This window comes from Euprymna scolopes, chromosome 30 (assembly GCF_053919585.1).
Source record: "Euprymna scolopes isolate OS-2025 chromosome 30, ASM5391958v1, whole genome shotgun sequence".
NCBI classification, from domain to species: Eukaryota; Metazoa; Mollusca; class Cephalopoda; order Sepiida; family Sepiolidae; genus Euprymna; species Euprymna scolopes.
The window spans coordinates 10123038-10145819 of NC_136511.1; the positions used below are offsets into that span (position 1 = coordinate 10123038).

Genomic DNA, 22782 nt, shown 5'->3' on the forward strand with positions numbered 1-22782 from the left:
ATTCTAAATAAGTTTTTGTAAGTAAATATTTACACGATGTCTACTGATGGTGAAATGGGTTAATTTTGAAGCAACAAACGAAAATTGTTTCACGTGGTTAATCAAGCAAAGCCATTCTTTATATCAATATACTATTTGGGTAACAACAATTTCTGAAGGAAGGGCAGTTTTTGTTCATGTGATTGTGTGGTTCTCAAGTTTCATCATTTCTTCTTTTTCTTTTTTTTTTGACATCGAAAATGACATATCTATCCTCAAACTTTGTTGTAGCTCATACAGTAGCAAGTGGCACTTGTGTCAAGAGTGGCTTCACTTGATTAGCCACGTGAATTTGAGTGTTGTCGACAATTTACATTTCGTGCTTCAAAATCAATTGATTTTCAATTTTCAGTGCTTCTACAGAATTTCAACCAAACTAAATGGACTCTTGTTAAATTAAATCTAAAACTTGTTAGACTTTAAAAAAAAACAATGTTCACTTCAAATTCTGTAGAAGTACCCAATTTTCCAACCCGCATAATGAAAGATACATGATTCGATGTATGTGCAATGTGAAATCTAACCAAATCTAACACAATAGATGAGTGGATTTGCTGAAAGCGATATATTTATCCAGTATGGAGTTTATTGTAAAGATGAATCTTTTATGCTGGTATGGTTGTGTGGTGTGTTAATTTTCCTCTTGCAGAAACATGGATGTCTTTAATAGTAAGAAGATTGATCGACCAAAGAAAACTTTTAAGTAATAAGACAAAGCCGTACAGAATGGAATTTGGTTTAGCATTACAACTTTTTTTTTTTTTCATTTTAACTAATTATTTTATCAATGTGTATTTTTCATTGCATATTTTTCTTTAATAATCTCTTTTAAAAAAAAGTTTGCCAAACTATGGACCTCATCATTTAAAGAAATTTAGTAATTTCTTCACCATTTATTTATTTATTAAAGCTATTCTTATGAAACTTGATACTTTTCTGTAAAATTATGTGTTCTTTCTGATTATGTAGTCAGATTTTATATATCTCTTTACTTTTAATCATAAAATATCAATCATCTTATTGAATATTAAAATAGCTCTAGGATATATATGCCTATTGAGCTTATTATATATCTGCATTACGACGCCATGAATTATAAATTAAGATGTGTAAGTTTCAAAGTTTTTAAAACTGACACATTCTATCATACAGATTATGAGGTAATTCAATGCAGATTTAATTTCATTTAACTTTCTACCTAATGTTTGTATAACAATAACCACACTATGAATATCAGTTTGCAAGAAATTGTTCAACTCAAGAACACAATTTTTAAAAACATTACACTGCACTAAAATGTTTCTTTTAACAAGGTTGCGACACGTTTCAGATCCTCACTGTAAGGTCTTGTATGTATTTCTTAGGGAAAAATAGAAGATTGGCTAAAATTATGTAATCTTAGCCCTGCCACTCAGACTCTCAGTCCGGGTGGTAACACCCCCCCTCTCCCGGAAAAACAAGAACATGGTTGCATCTAATAGTTAACTACAAACAGCACTACCACCAAGACAAGTGTGGATGGCAGCAGACCCTCCTCCACGGAAAACACAAACATCTAATAGTTAAAACAGTTAAACATTATTAAAATGATATCTCATCACAAAGTAAATGATCATCTTCTACACAGGATTATGCCTGTTTTCACTTATCACAACCAACTGCTAGTTGATATATAAATTATTGGGGGGGGGGCTCGTAAAATATGCTTAAATATGATATTTTAGCTTATCTAGATTTCATATATATATATTATCATTGAGTCAATTCTCTGTCGATTATTTCATATGATATTGTACCCAATATATAGTCATGATTTCAAAAGTAAAAAACAAATTATGACTTTGGTACCATCAGCTAGAATCAAAACTAAAACTGAAAGCAAAATCTGTAGCATTCCAGCCTGAGACGTTACTCATTTTAGTCAAATATGAAATAGTTAAAACTAAACTAACATTAATGTACAAATGTATATATATTTACGCATGCATAGAAGAGCAGTTCAAGTCGACTTACGTTAGGCTAGTTCTAATTTATTTCAATTTTGACCCCTTTTTTGACTCCTTAGTATCTATTTTAACTGGGTAAAAACCCATACAAAACTGATTGACAAAATATGCAATCATTTGAGCCATCTCGTGCTGCTCTGTGACCTTCCATCTTTGAGGAGATATAGATTGAAAAACTATAGACAAAAAGACATAGTGAGTTTTATAAATGAGATAATCTATAAATATAAAAGCGAAAATGTATGTATGTGTGTTCGCTTTTTCTGTATGTCTACAAACGGCTTTTTTCAGAGAAGCAATCGGTCGGTTCACAACTTTTTAAAACTTTTTATATCACATATAAATTGTAATATCTCAGAGTTAACAACGAAGCTCGCCCGTCTATTTAATTTGCTCGATTTCGGGAAGATAAATATTCAACATTTGTCGCTCACCGCATGTGGGTTAGTCTTTTTCCTATAACATCTTGGGAAAATAAAAATAAAAAAAAAGTTATCCTGCAGTCAAACTTGACCTCATTAACTCATTAAAATGGGCACCTGCCAAATCCAAGTAATTAAATAAATTCAAACATGTTTCCGTTAGCTTATCGCGGTGGGGCAATGGTTAACGTCGCACTTTTTTTTTTTTTCCACACTTTAATTTACAACTTTGCCTCAAGGGTTTGGGTTCGATCCTCATACTTAATTTTTTTTTTTTTTAACCCCCCCCCACCCCCAGAGTTTCCACACACACCTCCAAACACCCGGGCAACGCCGGGTACCCCTCGCTAGTCTCTTACATAAATCTCACCTGTCTGTTTAAATGTATGTATGTATGTATGTCTGCCTTAAACTTTCAACAGAGGTGACGGATTTTTACGAGATCAGTATCGTTTTGAAGCTCCACTCTTCAGATGACAAATATCAAAAAATTGGCTAAACATTAATTCCTTCACCCTCAACTGCGCACTTTTCTACAAGGACGGATCGCTTTTTTCGCCGATATTTTTGAAAGTCATCCCCTCTTTTTGATTGATTAGCCTTCGCTACTTCCGGTTTGGCGATGGACGCAATGGCAAAGATGTCATGTTTTTTTTTTCACATTCTTTTCCTCCTTTGTGGTACAAGTTCGAGCCTGCCTGCCTACTACCACTTTTAAAAAAAATTTTTTTATTATTTTTTATTTATTTATATTTTTTTTTGCCCAGCACACACCTCCAAACAACCGGGCAATGCCAGGCACCCAGGCTAGTAATTTCTAGTGTTTCTAGTTCTGAGTTCTGTTCAATAATTGAATCACTGACGACTGAACTAATTTATTTTTCACACATGACATAATTATTATGCGTGTCTTTTTTCTGTGTTCTTGCTTTGTGACATTTTATTTTTCTAATTATTCACTTGTGCTATTTTTATCATGTACCATTTCACCAAAAAACAAAGACCAAAATGAGCATTTTTTCCCAATTTACATTATTTTCTACGAAAAAAAAAAAAATACTATGTTTTTTTTTTTTTTAGAGTTAGCATTTTGGCTTAGATCAAAGTGCAATATTTGAAAAATGTTTTTTAAATAAAAACGATTTCTTTATTTATGTACACATTTATTTAAAAAAAAATCAATTTGGGAATCTCATGGAGGACAACCTCTGGAGTGAATGTGGTGATTGAATATTCTAGCTAGGAACATAATAGACAAATCTTAGGTACCAGGATAAGGATGACTATAGATCCCCTTCCCCGCACTTTTGAATGCAATTGTGTCTTACTTGTTTTTGAGAATTTAAATTTTCAGAAATAAATTTTTCAAAGTGTAATATTTGTTCTGATATTGCACTCTATCTTTTCTCCTAATCCGAAATGATCCTTTTTTGAGGAACTGAACGAAGTTTGACCTTGTGGGGAGTCAAATGAATAGAAACTGAGAATTAAAATTATAATAAAACCTGGCAGGACTTGTGGCAATTCCACAATGGCATCTTTCGTATGTAATAGTTTGCTGCCAAGCATTCTGTGGACGTTCAGTGTGAATAGAGACTCCGTAATATTATTGTACCGATTTACTATGCCTCCCCATGGGACACAGACACCAGGGTCGTTTTTTAACATGGAGAAAAGGTACAAAAATAAAAAATTGTCTCAGTCGTGAAGGACTGCACCGAAAGAGAACAAGAAATGGAAGTGCAGCATCTGAAGAACAGATGGTATTTATTTGCTCCCCCACCGAGCAAATTAGGCACAAGGCCGATTTTTAATGTGAGGAGTGAAGGGAGGGGGAAGGGAAAAAGGGGACCAGCTCCCGAGAGGTGGGAAATGGGAGCTGGTTAAAGGTCAGACATGTGGGGTTGCCCCCACATCTGGTCTTTGCTAGTCATAGCTTGCAGTATCTGCCGGAACAGATGGTATTTATTTGCTCCCCCACTGAGCAAATTAGGCACAAGGCCGATTTTTAATGTGAGGAGTGAAGGGAGGGGGAAGGGAAAAAGGGGACCAGCTCCCGAGAGGTGGGAAATGGGAGCTGGTTAAAGGTCAGGCATGTGGGGTTGCCCCCACATCTGGTCTTTGCTAGTCATAGCTAGTCATAGCTTGCAGTATCTGCCGGAACAGATGGTATTTATTTGCTCCCCCACCGAGCAAATTAGGCACAAGGCCGATTTTTAATGTGAGGAGTGAAGGGGAAATGGGGACCAACTCCCCGGGGAGTAGGGGAGTTGGATAATGACAATTGGTATGAAGGGTTGCCCCTACATTGACCAAGGTCTTATATGTGAGGTTGCCCACACATATGGTCTTTGCTTGCAGTATCTGCCGGAACAGATACTACACTTTGATCTTGTTTATATATTTTATTGAGAAAGAAAAAATTGAACATAAAAAACGTACAAAAAATTCAATTCAACAAAATTAGGCACAAGGCCCTACAAGAAATTGGGAGGGGGAGGGTACAGGGTCTTTTTGACTATGTAACAGATGAGACTTTGAAGTCTTACTCTTGACTGGCAACATTTACCAAAATACCTCAATCACTCTGTGGATCCTAATCTAACTAATAACCCCAGCGTTCAATGTAAAATTTAACTATGTACAATTTGTATATTCATTTCTGTATGTTGTGTGTGCATTTTTTTTTTTTTTTGTGTGTGTGTGTGTGTGTGTGTGTATGTGTATGTGTATGTGTGAGAAAATAAAGTTCGATTTCATTAGAAAGAGTTCTTGAATTAATTGGCATAAAATGTTCGTGGAGTGGGAAAAAACTAATGAAAATGTTCATTTCAAAAATAAGGAAAAAACTACTAATGTGTTGTTAGTAAGACCCCCCTGTACTATTCTATGTGGCTAGATCCCCCACTGTTTTCCGGGGAACCGAAAACAAGCAGAGCATCCCTAATGGGGTTTGGGGAAGTGGCCTTAATGGAGGTGGGAGAAAATAAAGCAACGGATAGAGGGGGTAGGAAGGTGACCTCTGAGTAGGGGGATGATCGGGGGCATCAGAAAATAAAGATGAGGAGCAGGGGGGTTGGGCAGACTCAGAGGTTCTCTAATACCAAAAAATAAAATCAGGAACAGGATCTCATTTGTACCACCAGTCAAGAGTTACTTTACTGAACTTACAATGCTAACCTAGGCGGGATGGGTTCCGTAGGACCCAGCACCGCCCATGCCATGCCTAAGGAGGGAACACGTATTGAAACTTGGCTCCTCGACGGATGCACAAACTAGTGCTGTGCACCCACCTCTTGTCAAATTCCACTCTAGGCAACCTCTTCCAATCGCATCTGATCTTTACTTTAAGCAAATGTTTAAAGTAAACGATCAGATCCCGATCAGGAACAGATGTCCCTTCGTGGACCAACTTGAGGCGCGCGATCCAAATGGCCATGCGCGCTACTGCTAGGATCGCCAGGAAAACCAAACTTTCCTCCCTGGGGAACGGCGGCTCCATGTTGTACACAAAAGTTCCTACGTCGAGATCGAGCAGACACTCGGCATCGATGCGAGCTGTTACCCCCTCGACGTACCTTAATAGGGGCTGTATCCGGCTGCAACTAAAAAACGCGTGCTCGATTGTTTCGGGCTCGCGTTCGTCACAGCACGGACAGAAGCGGCTGGTATGTTCTTTATACCGGAAAAGTACGTCGAAGAGGGGCAGCGCATTTCGGACCAGTCGCCAAGTCAGGGAGAATTCCGAGTTATTCAGAACCTCCCGTCCCGGCGCCCAACGCCATTGAGAACGGACAACCTCCATCGACCATCCCATCCGCCTACAAAGTGGATCCTTCGCGGTCCCCTCCACTAAATCCCGATACAGTCTCTTCCTTGGCTGATCGAGGACATTGGTCCCCGGCAAAGCTCTAAGAGCGGTTCGGCATTCGGAGAAGAACTTGGACTCCCCCTTCGGTCTACGACGACCTTCTACCGAAGGGTTGGGTTTGAGGTTGGGAAACGAGTTCTCAACCACAGGGACCCAAGGAGCGTCTCCTTCAAGCGAACGACCCAGGAAAGCCAATCTCTCGGCGTTTCTATGACACAAGAGACTGGGCTGACCCAGGCCTCCCTCGCTCGGATTTTGAACACAGACCTCTCTGCAGACATAATGCTTACCCTCGTTCCACAAAAGTGAATCGAGGCGCCCTTGTAAGCGGGTTAGTCGTTCTGCAGGGAGAGGAAGTACAGACAAACGGTAAAGGATGAGCGGAAAGACGTATGTAGCACACGCCTCCGCCCGACCCTTCAAGGACAATTTCCTTCCAATCCAAGTCTTTACTGACGATTTGACCTTAGACTGTACTTCCGACCAATTCTTTTCCAGCTGAAGTCCCGGTCCAAACCAGACACCGAGAATGCGGACCGGTCTATCGGTCCAGCTGAAAATACCTGGAAGCGAGTTTACCCCGGTCCAGGCCCCCAACCGCAGGCCAACAGACTTGCTACGGTTGAAGATGGCCCCTGTTACTTCTTCGTATCGAGCGAGCGCCTCGACCACCGCTTGAACGTCCGTGAGGCAAGACACGAACACGGTGACGTCATCGGCGAACGCGGAAACCCTGGCTCGTGTGCCTCCAGGGAGAGCTATTCCGCGCAGGACTGGTGTAGCCGCCTCGTCCCTTAACTTGCGAAGGAGGGGTTCCAACGCCAGGACATACAACAGAGGCGACAGCGGACAACCCTGTCGCACCGACCGAGAGACAGCGAATGACTCCGACAGCTTACCGTTGATCTGCACCGCTACCGTCGGCCTGTCATACAGAACAAAGATCCACTTGCGGAAGTCCGGATTAAATCCGGCGGCCTCTAGCACAGATCCTAGGAACCGATGGTCGACCCTATCGAATGCCTTGGACTGATCCAAACTGATCAGCGCGGCTTCGGCGTCGTCTTCTGTCCCCTCTATGATCGAGCGTATCAAGTGCAAATTGTCTTGAATCGATCTCCCCTTCACAGCATAAGTCTGGTCCGGTTCGATCAAGTCAGTGATGACAACCTGCAAGCGATTCGCAAGAATCTTTGCCAAAATCTTTAACTCTGTGTTTAGCAGAGTCAAGGGCCTAAAATCATCAAAGTTTTCCCTCCCACCATGCCGTTGACCTTTCCTCAGCAATGTGATCACACCCTTGGTCACCTGTCCAGGGATGGAACCCTGGGCAAACCAATGGTTGAACATATCCTTCAGAATAGGGACCAACATGGGCGACAGCCTCAAGTAAAACTCGTAGGGTAAACCATCAAGCCCCGGGGATTTGTTATAGCCGACCTGCTTCAACGCAGTAATGACCTCATGTTCAGTAATAAGACCATCACAGCTAGCCGCCGTGAGGCGGGGCGAGTCAGCCAAATAGCTGCCAAACTCATCAACCCTGAGTCCGGGTAGTTGGGTGAAGCGCACCGATAGATGCTCCCGAAACCCCTCGCAGATCTCCCGAGTCGATACTAAGGGGTGTCCTTCCAGGTTATGTACTTTACGAATGTACCCATCCGAACCGCGCCTTAAAGCAGCCTTACGCTCAACAGCGTCAACATTCACAGCCTCGTTAGAAACTTTGTTTAACCTAGCCCTAACTACTTGACCTTCATACCGCTCGCTAGCCAAGCGGTTGAGATCTTGTTTAGCTAGTGCTAACTCTAGGGGGTCCCCCCCCTCCACCGCCCGGGTCAGCTTATCCTCTAAACGCTTCTTTGCCTTAGCCTTATCTATCGCGAGGCGTTGGCTATACTGGACAGAGAAGCGCCTAATTTTGGCCTTGAGACTAACCCACCACTTACTCCCTGTAACCGCCCCCACTAAAGCCCGCTGAATTAGCTCAGTGACCTTCAACCGGTAGTCCTCCAGCTCCAACAAGGTGCTGTTGAACTTCCAGTATCCGGCCAGTTTAGGCCTAGCGCTTAAGCTCAAACGGGCCATAACAAGTTTATGGTCCGAGTGTCCTAGCAAGTGGAACGTGGGGCAAGATAGGAAGTCTACATCGCCTCTTCTAACTAACATCCGATCCAAGTAAGTGCTTGGATGGGAAGGCACTACAGGATGCCACGTCCACATCTCCCGCCCCGGATGATCCAGACGAAATCTGTCGACGAGATCGCACGAGGCCATCAGGTCAGACAGACTGCTGTCACACCACGCCGACCCGCTAGTCCCCCTGACCTTATCTATTTTGGGATCAAGGATTGCATTCCAATCCCCCATTAAAACTAACCGTTCCGGATCCACTAAGAAGCCCTCCAACCGTCGAAAAAAGGTTGCCCTCTCTACAGCAGCATTGGGAGCATAAACAGCAACAATCCGAAAAACACTACAATTAACAGCAACATCAACAACAAGCGCCCGCCCGTCCTCGCCTGCGTGAACAACATTCACCGACGCTGACAGGGTGCGACTCACTAGCAAGGAGATTCCACGACTATAGGTATTGCCATATGCTGAGTAGACATCGTAATCGTTTACCAGCACCTGACAATCCGCGTCACAAACAAAGTGGGTCTCCTGGATAGCGGCAATATCTACCTTGAGGGACACCAAGTCTCTCACAACGCGTGAGGCCTTGCTTCGACACCTGATGCCCCTCACATTCAATGTAGCCAAGTTCAAAGACATGATCACTTACCTCAAGCACTGTCACAGACGGGTCTGAAATCCTGGGCAGTGAGGACATGGCAGGCCTGGCCAAGGCTGCCGGTAAGTAAATCCGATGAAGGTGATCCATCCTTGGCCACGCCCCCCACGTCCAGGGGGAAGGTTAGTTTGAGTGCCCTGTATAGCGATGGGTGTACATACATGGGGATTCTACCCTCACATTTAAAGAAAATGTTGGTCAGTGAAGGATGGTCCCTATCCACCAGCTGCTGGCCTGGGATCGCATTCTTCGCTGCCTTAATCATTGCCCACATTCCTCCAGTCCTACCGTCCTTGTTGACCCTAACGAAAGTGGTCAACAAGGGAGCGTCCTTGAATTTAGTGGGGTCTGTTACTAGGTCTCCACCGACTTTTTCAAAGTTTTTGAGTTTATTGTACCGGACCTTCTGTTGTCCTTTAAGGTCCGGAGCCGGTTGGAGAGGGTCTGTTTCACAAATCCTGCTTCCTGGCAGGAAGGGGAGCTTTTTGGTCCGTTCAGTGCGGACTTTGGGAGTGGGGGAGGGGACCTCTTTTGGTTGATGGGGAGGCTGAGCGCTTGGGGAGGGGGTAGCCTGCTCGTTTTCTTCTTTTTGGCTCCTGTCACGGGATGAGGGGCGGGAAGAGTTTCTTGGGGCCTTTATAGGAGAGGGGGAAGGTTGTTCGGGTTGCTGGGGTGTTGGGATCACAGGGGGCTCATCCTGTGTTGTTGTTGCGAGGGAGTCCTTCTCAGTCTCAGTGGGGGTAGGAGGGTTTGCGCGTGTCTTGCGGCTTTTCCTCCTCCTGGCCCTCCTGATCTCTGTTGCGCTCAGAGCCATAGAGACTGTTGTTGTCTCTTCCTCTGCCTCTGACGCGGCCTCCTCCTCAGATTCTGGTAGTTTCCTCTTGTTTGAGGAGGAGGGTGTCTGTGTGTCCATTTTCTCCGTCTCGCTCTTCGGTTGTTCTTGGTCTTGGGTGACTGTCTGCAAGGATGGCTGTTTGTTGATCTTGCCTTTCTTTACGACCGTCACCCAGCCTGTCGGTGCCTCTGGAGGATTTGCGGCCGGCGCGGGAGCAGCGGCTTGATTTGTTGTCACGCTTGTTCCCGCCGCTTTTGTGGGCTTCTTCCCTCCATTCCTCTTTGGACAGTCCTTCGCCATATGCCCTTGTTGTGTGCACAGCCAGCAATGAGGCCTCCTCCCTTCCACTATAAGGGAGAGTGTCCACTCTCCGAACTTGAGTGTGGCTGGGATGGCGTAGAATCCAGCCTTGTCCAGGACCATCTGTACTTTGTAGTCCCCGGTCATGATGTTTCTTAATCCGCGGACCGGGGTGACTTCCTCTACGTCTCCATACTGGCTTAGGATAGCCCCCAGTTGTTTGGCCTCCATATAGCAGGGGACGTTTAGAGCAGAAACATTTGCTCTCCTCTTGTTCATATAGATGGGTTGGAGCTTTATGTTCCTGCTCTGATGGCAGGTCCTGGACAGCCTGACTGCGTCTTCGGAGGTGGGGAGCAGAACATCCCACTGTGCGTAACTCCTTCTACAGATGTAGTTGGCGGGAATGTTCTGCTCCAGCAACACGTTCATCATGGTGTCCTTGTTGACGCCCGTCAGACCCCTTGTCTTGGTGTCTGAAGTTATCAGCGAGAGCACTCTTTTCTCCAGAACTTCCACTTGACCCGGGAGGGGTTGGATGTTGTTCCCCTGGGTATACTCCTTGTAAGTGGAGTCGAAGAGTGCTCTGTAGTCTTCGGGCGTCAACTTCCCTTGCTGCTCTTTGGGGCCCCATGCCGGTCCTCCATCCTGGTGGGTGTCAGCTGGACTCGGGTTGGGGGGCGTAGCTGGTGTTGTGGGGCTCTCTCCTGTTATGGGCATTTTTGGTTTCGGAACTGGGCCGTTACCAGGCAAAGTAGGCCATTGTGTCCTTGGCGTTGTTTCGTCCTGGCTTGGTTTGCTCTCCGGGCCGCTGTCCTTTCTTATTTTCTTTCTTTGCTGGGTGGCTGTCCCCTTGGGGGATGGAGGTGTCTCCCCTTCTGGTGCCGTGTTCCCAGCTGGAGCCTTGGTGGGTACTGTCAAGGGTGTCTCTCCTTCCAGCTTGCTTTTGTTACCACTGGCCGGAGAGTCACCCCTTTTCCGTATTTGGTCCTCTTGGGGAGTGTTGGGGGGCCAATCACTGTCTTCCCCGCCGAATAGTGAGCTGATGGAGGCTATTACGTCTTCATCCAGCGCCTCGGTTTGGTCCGCGGTGCTGATTTCCTCCTTTTCTGTTGGGGAGTCGCCCTTTGGGGGAGCGGGGGATGGGTTCCCCGGTCTTCCTCCCTTGGTTCTGCCATCCTGGGGTGCAGCTGGTTGGCTGGGTTCTGCACTTTCCCCAGCTAGTGACTTAACGGCAGCTTTTTCCGCTGGGTTTCCCTCGTGGGGAGCGGTTGCAGGTGCTTTTTGGGGGGTCGCCGCGGGCTGCGGCCCTACCCTCCCGCTTTCTTCCAAGGTCGCCGCGCGCCGGGGCCCTACCTTGTTTCCTGGCGCCGTCTCGCCGGGAGATGCATCAGCTCCCTCACATAGGGAGTCGTTAGCAGTTGAGATGCTGCGCATTTGGGGTGACGTACCCCTCCTGCCTGGCATCGTGGAGGTTGCACTGGCCGCTGGCGCGGACCAAAATGTAGTGGGGGAAAAGAAAACCCAGGGGAATGGAGGGGGAGGAGGGGGAGGAGCGGACTTTGAAGAAATTAGAGTTTTTGACTTCCCCTCACGGGGATGTCGGGTTAGCAGCTCAGATCCCCCCGTGAGGGGGGAGAGCAGAGAAGAAAGACGCAGTGGGTGCTAGCGGGTCAGAGTGCCGCGTCGCAATTAAGAGAGAGAGGGGATAGGCATCCCTGCCCACAGAGGGGAGCAGAAACGAAGCACCCGCCCTACCCCACGTCACCCTACCCACTAACTTACCCCAACGGAAGCGAGAAAGAGAACCCTGTCTGCTCGATCCACTGGGAGAGCAGCGAAGATAGACAAAGTTTGGGCCTGGCAGGTCAGAGTGCTGCTCAGGCAATTAAGTGTGGAGGAATTAGACCATCCCCTGTCTCTAGAGGGAAGAGACCGGAACGAAGAAAAAATGCATGCAACAAACAACAAAAGCAGGTCTCAACTACCAGCTAGTGGTGCTGGTCCCGAGATTCCAGTCTCCCAAAAAAGGGGATCGGTTTCCGGGTCCAAGCTCCCACAAATGTGGAGTCGGTCCTTTAGGTCCTGACTCCCCAAAGGAGGGGGTCGGTCCTTGCTAACGAAAGTTAGTATGAAAACACCTTAACCTAGCCCGAAAGCCCGGTGGCGGAAAGTTTAGTAACTGAGAGAACAGATACTACACTTTGATCTTGTTTATATATTTTATTGAGAAAGAAAAAATTGAACATAAAAAACGTACAAAAAATTCAATTCAACAAAATTAGGCACAAGGCCCTACAAGAAATTGGGAGGGGGAGGGTACAGGGTCTTTTTGACTACGTAACAGATGAGACTTTGAAGTCTTACTCTTGACTGGCAACATTTACCAAAATACCTCAATCACTCTGTGGATCCTAATCTAACTAATAACCCCAGCGTTCAATGTAAAATTTAACTATGTACAATTTGTATATTCATTTCTGTATGTTGTGTGTGCATTTTTTTTTTTTTTTTTTTTTTTTGTGTGTGTGTGTATGTGTGAGAAAATAAAGTTCGATTTCATTAGAAAGAGTTCTTGAATTAATTGGCATAAAATGTTCGTGGAGTGGGAAAAAACTAATGAAAATGTTCATTTCAAAAATAAGGAAAATCTACTAATGTGTTGTTAGTAAGACCCCCCCTGTACTATTCTATGTGGCTAGATCCCCCACTGTTTTCCGGGGAACCGAAAACAAGCAGAGCATCCCTAATGGGGTTTGGGGAAGTCGCCTTAATGGAGGTGGGAGAAAATAAAGCAACGGATGGAGGGGGTAGGAAGGTGACCTCTGAGTAGGGGGATGATCGGGGGCATCAGAAAATAAAGATGAGGAGCAGGGGGGGGTTGGGCAGACTCAGAGGTTCTCTAATACCAAAAAATAAAATCAGGAACAGGATCTCATTTGTACCACCAGTCAAGAGTTACTTTACTGAACTTATAATGCTAACCTAGGCGGGATGGGTTCCGTAGGACCCAGCACCGCCCATGCTATGCCTAAGGAGGGAACACATATTGAAACTTGGCTCCTCGACGGATGCACAAACTAGTGCTGTGCACCCACCTCTTGTCAAATTCCACTCTAGGCAACCTCTTCCAATCGCATCTGATCTTTACTTTAAGCAAATGTTTAAAGTAAACGATCAGATCCCGATCAGGAACAGATGTCCCTTCGTGGACCAACTTGAGGCGCGCGATCCAAATGGTCATGCGCGCTACTGCTAGGATCGCCAGGAAAACCAAACTTTCCTCCCTGGGGAACGGCGGCTCCATGTTGTACACAAAAGTTCCTACGTCGAGATCGAGCAGACACTCGGCATCGATGCGAGCTGTTACCCCCTCGACGTACCTTAATAGGGGCTGTATCCGGCTGCAACTAAAAAATGCGTGCTCGATTGTTTCGGGCTCGCGTTTGTCACAGCACGGACAGAAGCGGCTGGTATGTTCTTTATACCGGAAAAGTACGTCGAAGAGGGGCAGCGCATTTCGGACCAGTCGCCAAGTCAGGGAGAATTCCGAGTTATTCAGAATCTCCCGTCCCGGCGCCCAACGCCATTGAGAACGGACAACCTCCATCGACCATCCCATCCGCCTACAAAGTGGATCCTTCGCGGTCCCCTCCACTAAATCCCGATACAGTTTCTTCCTTGGCTGATCGAGGACATTGGTCCCCGGCAAAGCTCTAAGAGCGGTTCGGCATTCGGAGAAGAACTTGGACTCCCCCTTCGGTCTACGACGACCTTCTACCGAAGGGTTGGGTTTGAGGTTGGGAAACGAGTTCTCAACCACAGGGACCCAAGGAGCGTCTCCTTCAAGCGAACGACCCAGGAAAGCCAATCTCTCGGCGTTTCTATGACACAAGAGACTGGGCTGACCCAGGCCTCCCTCGCTCGGATTTTGAACACAGACCTCTCTGCAGACATAATGCTTACCCTCGTTCCACAAAAGTGAATCGAGGCGCCCTTGTAAGCGGGTTAGTCGTTCTGCAGGGAGAGGAAGTACAGACAAACGGTAAAGGATGAGCGGAAAGACGTATGTAGCACACGCCTCCGCCCGACCCTTCAAGGACAATTTCCTTCCAATCCAAGTCTTTACTGACGATTTGACCTTAGACTGTACTTCCGACCAATTCTTTTCCAGCTGAAGTCCCGGTCCAAACCAGACACCGAGAATGCGGACCGGTCCATCGGTCCAGCTGAAAATACCTGGAAGCGAGTTTACCCCGGTCCAGGCCCCCAACTGCAGGCCAACAGACTTGCTACGGTTGAAGATGGCCCCTGTTACTTCTTCGTATCGAGCGAGCGCCTCGACCACCGCTTGAACGTCCGTGAGGCAAGACACGAACACGGTGACGTCATCGGCGAACGCGGAAACCCTGGCTCGTGTGCCTCCAGGGAGAGCTATTCCGCGCAGGACTGGTGTAGCCGCCTCGTCCCTTAACTTGCGAAGGAGGGGTTCCAACGCCAGGACATACAACAGAGGCGACAGCGGACAACCCTGTCGCACCGACCGAGAGACAGCGAATGACTCCGACAGCTTACCGTTGATCTGCACCGCTACCGTCGGCCTGTCATACAGAACAAAGATCCACTTGCGGAAGTCCGGATTAAATCCGGCGGCCTCTAGCACAGATCCTAGGAACCGATGGTCGACCCTATCGAATGCCTTGGACTGATCCAAACTGATCAGCGCGGCTTCGGCGTCGTCTTCTGTCCCCTCTATGATCGAGCGTATCAAGTGCAAATTGTCTTGAATCGATCTCCCCTTCACAGCATAAGTCTGGTCCGGTTCGATCAAGTCAGTGATGACAACCTGCAAGCGATTCGCAAGAATCTTTGCCAAAATCTTTAACTCTGTGTTTAGCAGAGTCAAGGGCCTAAAATCATCAAAGTTTTCCCTCCCACCATGCCGTTGACCTTTCCTCAGCAATGTGATCACACCTTTGGTCACCTGTCCAGGGATGGAACCCTGGGCAAACCAATGGTTTGATCTTGGCCCGAAGGCCAAAGCGAAATAATCTACTTAATGCAGTTTCAGAATATATCTGGTTATTACGGTTTATCTCTAATATTCTTATAGGGATCTGTGACATATTTCCATTATATGGATGCCTGGCGCAAACGGAAACCCACAATATCATTATACCATCTTTAGACAGAACAGATACTACCCTTGGATCCTAACCAGAAGACCAAGAAGATCTAGTTTAGTTTCATGTACGGCCCAAAAGCAACATCATTTTTTTATTTAATGTTTCTTTGGTGATCGAGATATCCTATTTATTAAAAAGGAGGATAGAAGGTGAAACAGAACATTAAATTAATATATCTTTAAACTAATGTTTGTAATATGTTATTATCTAGTATCCTCCTTTTTAATAAATAGGATCTCCTGATCAAATAATTTATAATCTGGAAACCATGACACACGTACGTATGTTAAAGGTACTACGGTATTGATATATAGATTTATTTTAATTTTATCAAACTTTTAATAATCTACTATTGTGTTAGTAATAACTTTGTAAACAAAAGAAAAATAATAAGACATTGGATAGAAAAACAAACCAATAGATATTTAAAAATTCATATAGTACAAGAGTATTTTTGTTTGTATATTATTTTGCAATAAAACATGTAAGGTATGTAAACAAGACGTTCTCTTTAAATATTGAGGAAAGGTTTTTCCGATATTAAAAAAAGGTAAAAGAACGTTCTGTTTTTTTTTTTTTTTTTTTTTTTTTTACCATGTCAAGCTCTGTTTTTGTCTTTTCTTCCAGTGGAAACCTTTCATCATGGAAAACGAAAGTTTCAGTACGTTGCTGGCTCAGATCTACCAGGATCTGGTGGAAAACTTTGATTTGAACAACCGTCTAGAGCGCTTCAAGATCTTTGCTGCACAGCATCCATTCCTAACATTGTTCGGAATCTTCACAGTCGTCCTCTGCAGCATCCCGGTCGCCTGTTTTGTTGGATTTACTCTCGTTAGCATCTTCCTCACGTTTGGTGGATTTATGTTCTTGGAAGGTAAATAACTATCTGCATCTGTTCAAATCTTTTTAAGAAGGTATTCAACCCTGACCCATTTTTTAAAAACTACTTCCATGAATCAACCATAATCGTCATTCTGCCATCTATTTCAATATCTGTATATAAATATATAAATATACAAGGGGTGTTCCAGAAGTAATGCCTCCTATTGAATGGATCAGAAGAAATTGCAAATTGCATTGTTATAATGACTGAACTTATACATTTATAATCTGAAAGTTTCATCTTTGTATTGCAGATATTGACGATGTGGGACTCTAAGAAAGCAATCTCTGTTATGAATGTGCATTAGAAGCAGAGATGCGTCATTGAATTGTTGGTAAAAGTGCATTAAGAATGGTGGTGACTATGTAGAAAAATAAATTCTGGAGCACAAAAGGTTTCTCGTTTTAATGGTATCACTCCCGTCTTCATAGTTCCTCAACTTTTTGAGTTTAGAAAAAATAGATTTTACTTTTGGAATGACCCTTGTGTGTGTGTGTAATATATATATATATATATATATATATATATATATATATATATATATAGACTAGTAGTCAACTTTAGGAAAGTTGCTTCAAAGTAGTTTATAGAAAACTAATAAGGTTTTCCCTAAATAGCATAGATTACAGAAAAAATTAATGTTTATTTATTTATTTTTTTGATTTTTAATTTTTTTTTAATTTTTAATTCCATTTTCACCCTAAACAAGGCACAGTGTCACTTTGATGTAATGGCTTACTATCGGAAACATAAGTTGCAGGCATACTATGTAGGGAGTTGAGCAGCAAGATGTCTGTTCACATTACACTTGAACTTCTGTCAGTACATTTGGGAAAGCAGGAACCTGGAAAGGAGTTTCACAGTCTAGCAGTTCTGGAGAAGAAACTATTGGAGTAGAAGGCTTTCTTACATCTAGGAATCTCCAGTGTATAGAGGTGGGATTTTGCTGCTTGTTGGATTTGTTAGGGATATTTACGTTGAGGGGGTACAAGGACTTGTAGTTCATTGGAGCATCCACCGTTAAAATACTTGTAGAACAGGCAGAGAGATACAACATTTCATCGATGGGACAGAGGCTGAAGCTTAGATGACAGTTCAGAACCTATCAGGTTGGTGACTCTCTTTTGAACCCTGTCTAGGAGCGAGAGACTAGTAGCAGATGCACCAGACACAGCAAATAGTAAACATACAAAATTATCATGTTGCTGTTATTGTGTAAAACGTTGACATTTTACACAAAGCTGTGGAGGTCCCTACAGATTAGCCATTCAAGAAGTAGAATTATTTGGTCAAATTGATAAACTACAATCTCCCCCCCCCCGATTCAAAATGAATAAATGCAATAAAATTGCATCATTCAATAACTTTCATTTTTACTTGTAATTATATTTCTATGTGATCATTTTTCATAATTTTTGGAATTTTTATTAATTTCGACATGATGCGCAAGTATGTTTTAGTGTTTTTACTTAAAATACATTACTTTTTCAACTTAGTGGTGACCCAAAGAAATTGCTTTCCAACTCTGTTGTGGCCCAAAGAAATTGCTTTCTGTTTCTGGGGTGGCCCAAAGAAATTGCTTTCTGATTCTGGGGTGGTCCAGAGAAATTGCTTTCTGATTCTGTGGTGATCCAAAGAATTGTCTTTCTATTCTAGGTGTTTTCATTCCAGGAACTTAATTTATATTTTTGTATTGTTTTTTAACAAATTGTCAAAGTGTTTATTTGTCAGTTATTTTTGTAAAATTTCAATTCCTTCTCGTTTGATTCTTCATTTTAGGTACTGTTCTGACATTTGCTACCATTATTCTTGGAGGCGTTCTCATCATTATGGGCATCCTGTCGATTATCTTCAGCCTCTCGGTTGCTGTCGGTTTGTTTCTCTTCCACAAAGGCATAGACATCTACCACCGCTTCCACAACCAATTCCTGGCTATTCTTGGCCGTGAAATCGACAATCTGCGTCGACAGGCGGCTGCAGCCAATGCTAATATGAATAACCGACCAACTGCAAATCAGACGACTCCTTCCTCGCCGCCATACACTCCTTCACCGCCGTCCACTTTCTCGACCCCCTCCATGAATACAGACTCCCCCTCCTCTGTGGGGCACACTGCAACCCCACCAATCTCTCTTCAATCCCCGCCAGCTATCCCTAATTCTCCTTCGGCACCATCGCCACCACACTCTCCTTCTGACCCAGTTTCAACCTCGACCTCTACCACTCCCCTTGCTAATAGCCAAATTGTAACTCATGTGACTCCGATTGTACAGCCGACAACTGGTGCCGTGCAGGTTACCTCCTCTGTTGCTTCAACCCAACAGATGGACTTGCATGCATCTGCTGCAACCACTGATGTCCAGACATCATCTGTTTCCAGCGGACAAAATCAACAGGAAGGTCAGTACTAAAATGAAACAAAAATAAAATTGTCATTATCTCTTACTCTGTCTTTCTCACTGTTCATCCATTTGTTCATCCGTTTATTCTATGTGTTATCTTTGTTTATCTATATATAAATTAGTGCATATGTTTATATATTTGTCTGTTCATGATTCACTCCTAAACTAATTAACATATCATTAAAAAAAAAAAAAATTTTTTTTTAATTCAATTTTCACCCCAAACAAGGCATAGGGGGACTTTGAAGTAGGGGGCTACTATCAGGGGCATAAGTTGCAAGGATATTATAAAGGGAGATGAGCAGCAAGATGTTTGTTCACATTACACTTGAACTTCTGCATGTCAATACAGTTGGGAAAGCAGAATCCTGGAAAGGAGTTCCAAAGTCTAGCAGTTCTGGGGAAGAAACTATTGGAGTAGAAGGTTTTCTTACACCTAGGGATCTCTACTGTATAGGGGTGTGATTTAGCTGCTTGTCAGGTTTGTCAGGGGTATTTACTTTGAGGGAGTACAAGTGCTTGTGGTTCGTCAGAGCATTCACTATTAAAATACTTGTAGGACAGGCTAAAGGATGCAACATTTCATCGATGGGACAGAGGCTGAAGTTTAGATGACAGTTCAGGATTTATCAGGTTGGCGACTTTCTTTTGAACCCTGTCCAGGAGTGAGAAACTAGTAGCAGATGTACCAGCCCAAATGTGACAACAGTACTCCATACATGGGCGAATGATGGACTTATAGAAGTACATAATACTTTCAGGCATAAGTAGCTTTCTAGCATGATAGAGAGAGCCCACTTTCTTTGCAGCAACATATCATGAATTTTGGAACACGGCTGCTACACTGCATCTAGGGATCTCTACACTGTAGAGATCCCTAGATGCCAGAAAGCCTTCTACTCTAATAGTTTCTTCCCTCATCCAGCTAGACTTTGGGTTTCCTTTCCAGGTCGCTGCTTCTCTGATGTACTGATTTCTAGAAGTTCAAGTGTAATGTAAGCAGGTATCTTGCTGCTCAATCCCTACATAGTATTCCTGCAAATTATATCCCTACATCAAAGTGGCACTGTACCATCTTTGTTGTGAAAATGCAAAAAAAAAAAAAAAATTCCAAAGAGTCATAATATGGGCTATATTTAGTTTAATTAAATTTTAAGAAAAAAGAGGGTGGAAGTCTTTTCTGGAAATTCAAGTTCCTCTGTTTTTTTTTTTCTGAAATTTTAACAATGTGGATTTAGGCATCAATTGATAAATAATTTTAAGGGACATAATATGAGTAGAACCTGCTATCTAAAAATTCAAATACTTCAGGTTTGCATGACATTTGATCCATAGTCATTTGACCCTAATTAAATAAGATTTTCTGAATTTCAATTTGACTTGAAAATCCCATAAACTTAACTCTTAATTTTTAGACATTTTTTAGAATAAAAATCATGTAATGGATTTTGATTACAATCGAAATAAGGATTCTAAACATGAGGCTTAGTAGCATTAAATCTTGATTTTAATCTTTGTAAATGGACATAAAAGTTCCAAACTGTTCTGTTTGGGGAATTTTACTGTTCCTAAGGTGGGTATTCTTCTAGTTTTATATGGGAGTGTTGACTAATATCTGGTTAATATAGATCACAACAGACAGCACAAAACTGTCAATCTTGAGCCGATCACACTTGGTGACAGTTCATTATCCAATCATGTTTCAAAATCAAAGAGCAGTAGAGACTCTGCCATGTTTGTGTTTAATAGGTTCATCCTGATGTCTGGAGTGAGTGTCATGCTGATGGTGGCATCAATCTCAAGATTAAAAAAAAATGTTAATTTTATTTACTCATTTTGAACTCTGTTTTTATTTTTGAATAATACTAAACTCCTATGTATCGAAATGGTTCGTCTAGTATATGAGCCATGATCATCCTTCAGATGATGAGTCATCAAGATAAAATATAAAGAATTTCTCCCTTCTTTCACTCTCTTTCAATGATGTTATTCACTGTGTATGATTATCCTGTATCTCATCGTAGCATCATACTCTGTGCACAGAGACAAACAAGCAACTCCACAGAATTTTATTAGTGTAGAAATTTAATTTGTTTTAAATAAACATAGTTTAAAGATATTTTTCATTGTTCTATATATCTTCCACGTTCTCTTTCTTTATTTCTAACTCTGTTCCTCTCTCTCTCTTTCTCTCTCTCTCTCTCTCTCTCTCTCTCTCTATATATATATATATATATATATATATATATATATATATATATATATATATATATAGCAATTCAGCCCGGCTTTGCTCGGGCCCTATGTACTGTTTGCAACTTGCTCTACGTATGAATACACTTTATGTAAGATTTAAACTATTTAGACCCAAAATTGTCTGAGTAATTTCGTAGAGACCGCGGAGGTAAATTATTTTATAAATTGGACACCAATTTTGACCCCTTAACATTAATTATTTTGGTTTCAAATCAAAATATAAAGTTTTATGCATGTCCAAGTTACCTACATCTAAAATTTCAAGTCTTTAGACTCAAAATTGGTGGAGAGATTTCGTAGAATCGGCAAAGGTCAACTCTTTCAACTTTGACATTTTGGCAGTCAAATTTTCGCCCCAAAACTGATTAAAATGCTTGCCGCGTGTCTGAATACCCGTTATGTGCAAATTTTAAATGATTAGACCCAAAATTCGGTTAGTAGTTTGCTAGACAGCGCAAACGTCAAATCTTTTGAACTTTGACCTCTCGGAAGCGTAAACTTTCAACCCAAACCGATTAAAAAGCTTGCCCTATCTCTGAATACCCTTTAAAAATTCTCTGAGTAATTTGGTAGAGAAATGCAGAGGTCAAATTTTTTTAAACTTTGACCCCTATTATGACCCTTTAACATTTATTGTTTTAGGCTCAAATCAAGTTAAGTTAGATCCATGTCCAAGGAACCTATATTTAAAATTTCAATTGTTTATACTCAAAATTGTCGAAGGAGTTTGGTAGAGTTCTCAAAGGTCAAATAGTTGAACTTTGACCCTTTAACAGTCAAATTTCTGGCCGAAAATGGAGTACAAAGATTTTCCCAAATCTCAGTACTCTGTACATCAAATTTCGATTCTGTAGACTGAAAATTGACAGAGTTATTGCGTAGGGAAATGTATACACACAGACACTTTCACTTTTATAGATATATATAGATATACTAGCATTTCAGCCGGTGTTGCCCGAGTGTTTGGATGTGTATGTTGAGCAAAAAAGTGGTAGTAGGAAGGCAGGCTCAAACCCATACCACAAAGGAGATAAGAGCGGGGTAAAGCTTAACATTTATGCTGTTACGACTACCAGCAAACCGGAAGCAACATTTTTAAAAATTAAGGCTAGACAATCTAAAGGAGAGGATAACTTTCAAAAATATCGGCGAAAAACGTTAACCCCCCCCCCCTCCCCTGTATAAAAGTGCCTAGTTGAAGGGGAAGATATTAATGTTTTTAGCCAATTTTTCGATATTTGTCGTATGAAAGGTCGAACTTTAAAATGATACTGATCTTCGTAAAATCCGTCGCTTTTATTGAAAGTTTAAGGCAGACATGCAAACAGACATACATACATACATTTATATATTGGTAACTAAAAATATTCGACCCAAACCGATTAAAAAGCTTGCTCTATCTCTGAATACCCTTTATGTAAAATTTAAAATATTTAGACCAGAAATTGTCTGAGTAATTTGGAAGAGACCGCAGAGGTCAATTTTTTTTTAACTTTGACCCCTATTATGACCCCTTAAAATTTATTGTTTTGGGCTCAAATCTAGTTATTAAGTTAGATCCATGTCCAAGGAACCTATATCTAAAATTTCAAGTGCGTAGACCCAAAATTGTCGGAGGAGTTTGGTAGAGTTTTCAAGGGTCAAATCGTTGAACTTTGACCCCTTAACAGCCAAATTTCTGGCCAAAAACCGATCACATCGATTTTCCCAAATCTCAGTACCCTGTATATCAAATTTCGAATCTGTAGACTAAAAATTGACAGAGTAATTGCGTAGGGAAATGTA

General features: G+C 42.8%; 1 protein-coding gene across 1 annotated transcript in view; it reads left to right on the top strand.

The window, feature by feature from the left end:
• LOC145254649 (uncharacterized) overlaps positions 1–22782 on the top strand; it is a 37811-nt gene that overhangs the window by 6606 nt on the left and 8423 nt on the right. Inside the window, exons 2-3 of the mRNA XM_080113283.1 lie at positions 16084–16330; positions 18119–18739. Of these exons, the coding sequence (XP_079969409.1) occupies positions 16099–16330; positions 18119–18739 (853 nt within the window). The 5' untranslated portion in view covers positions 16084–16098. The remainder of the gene's footprint in view (positions 1–16083; positions 16331–18118; positions 18740–22782) is intronic.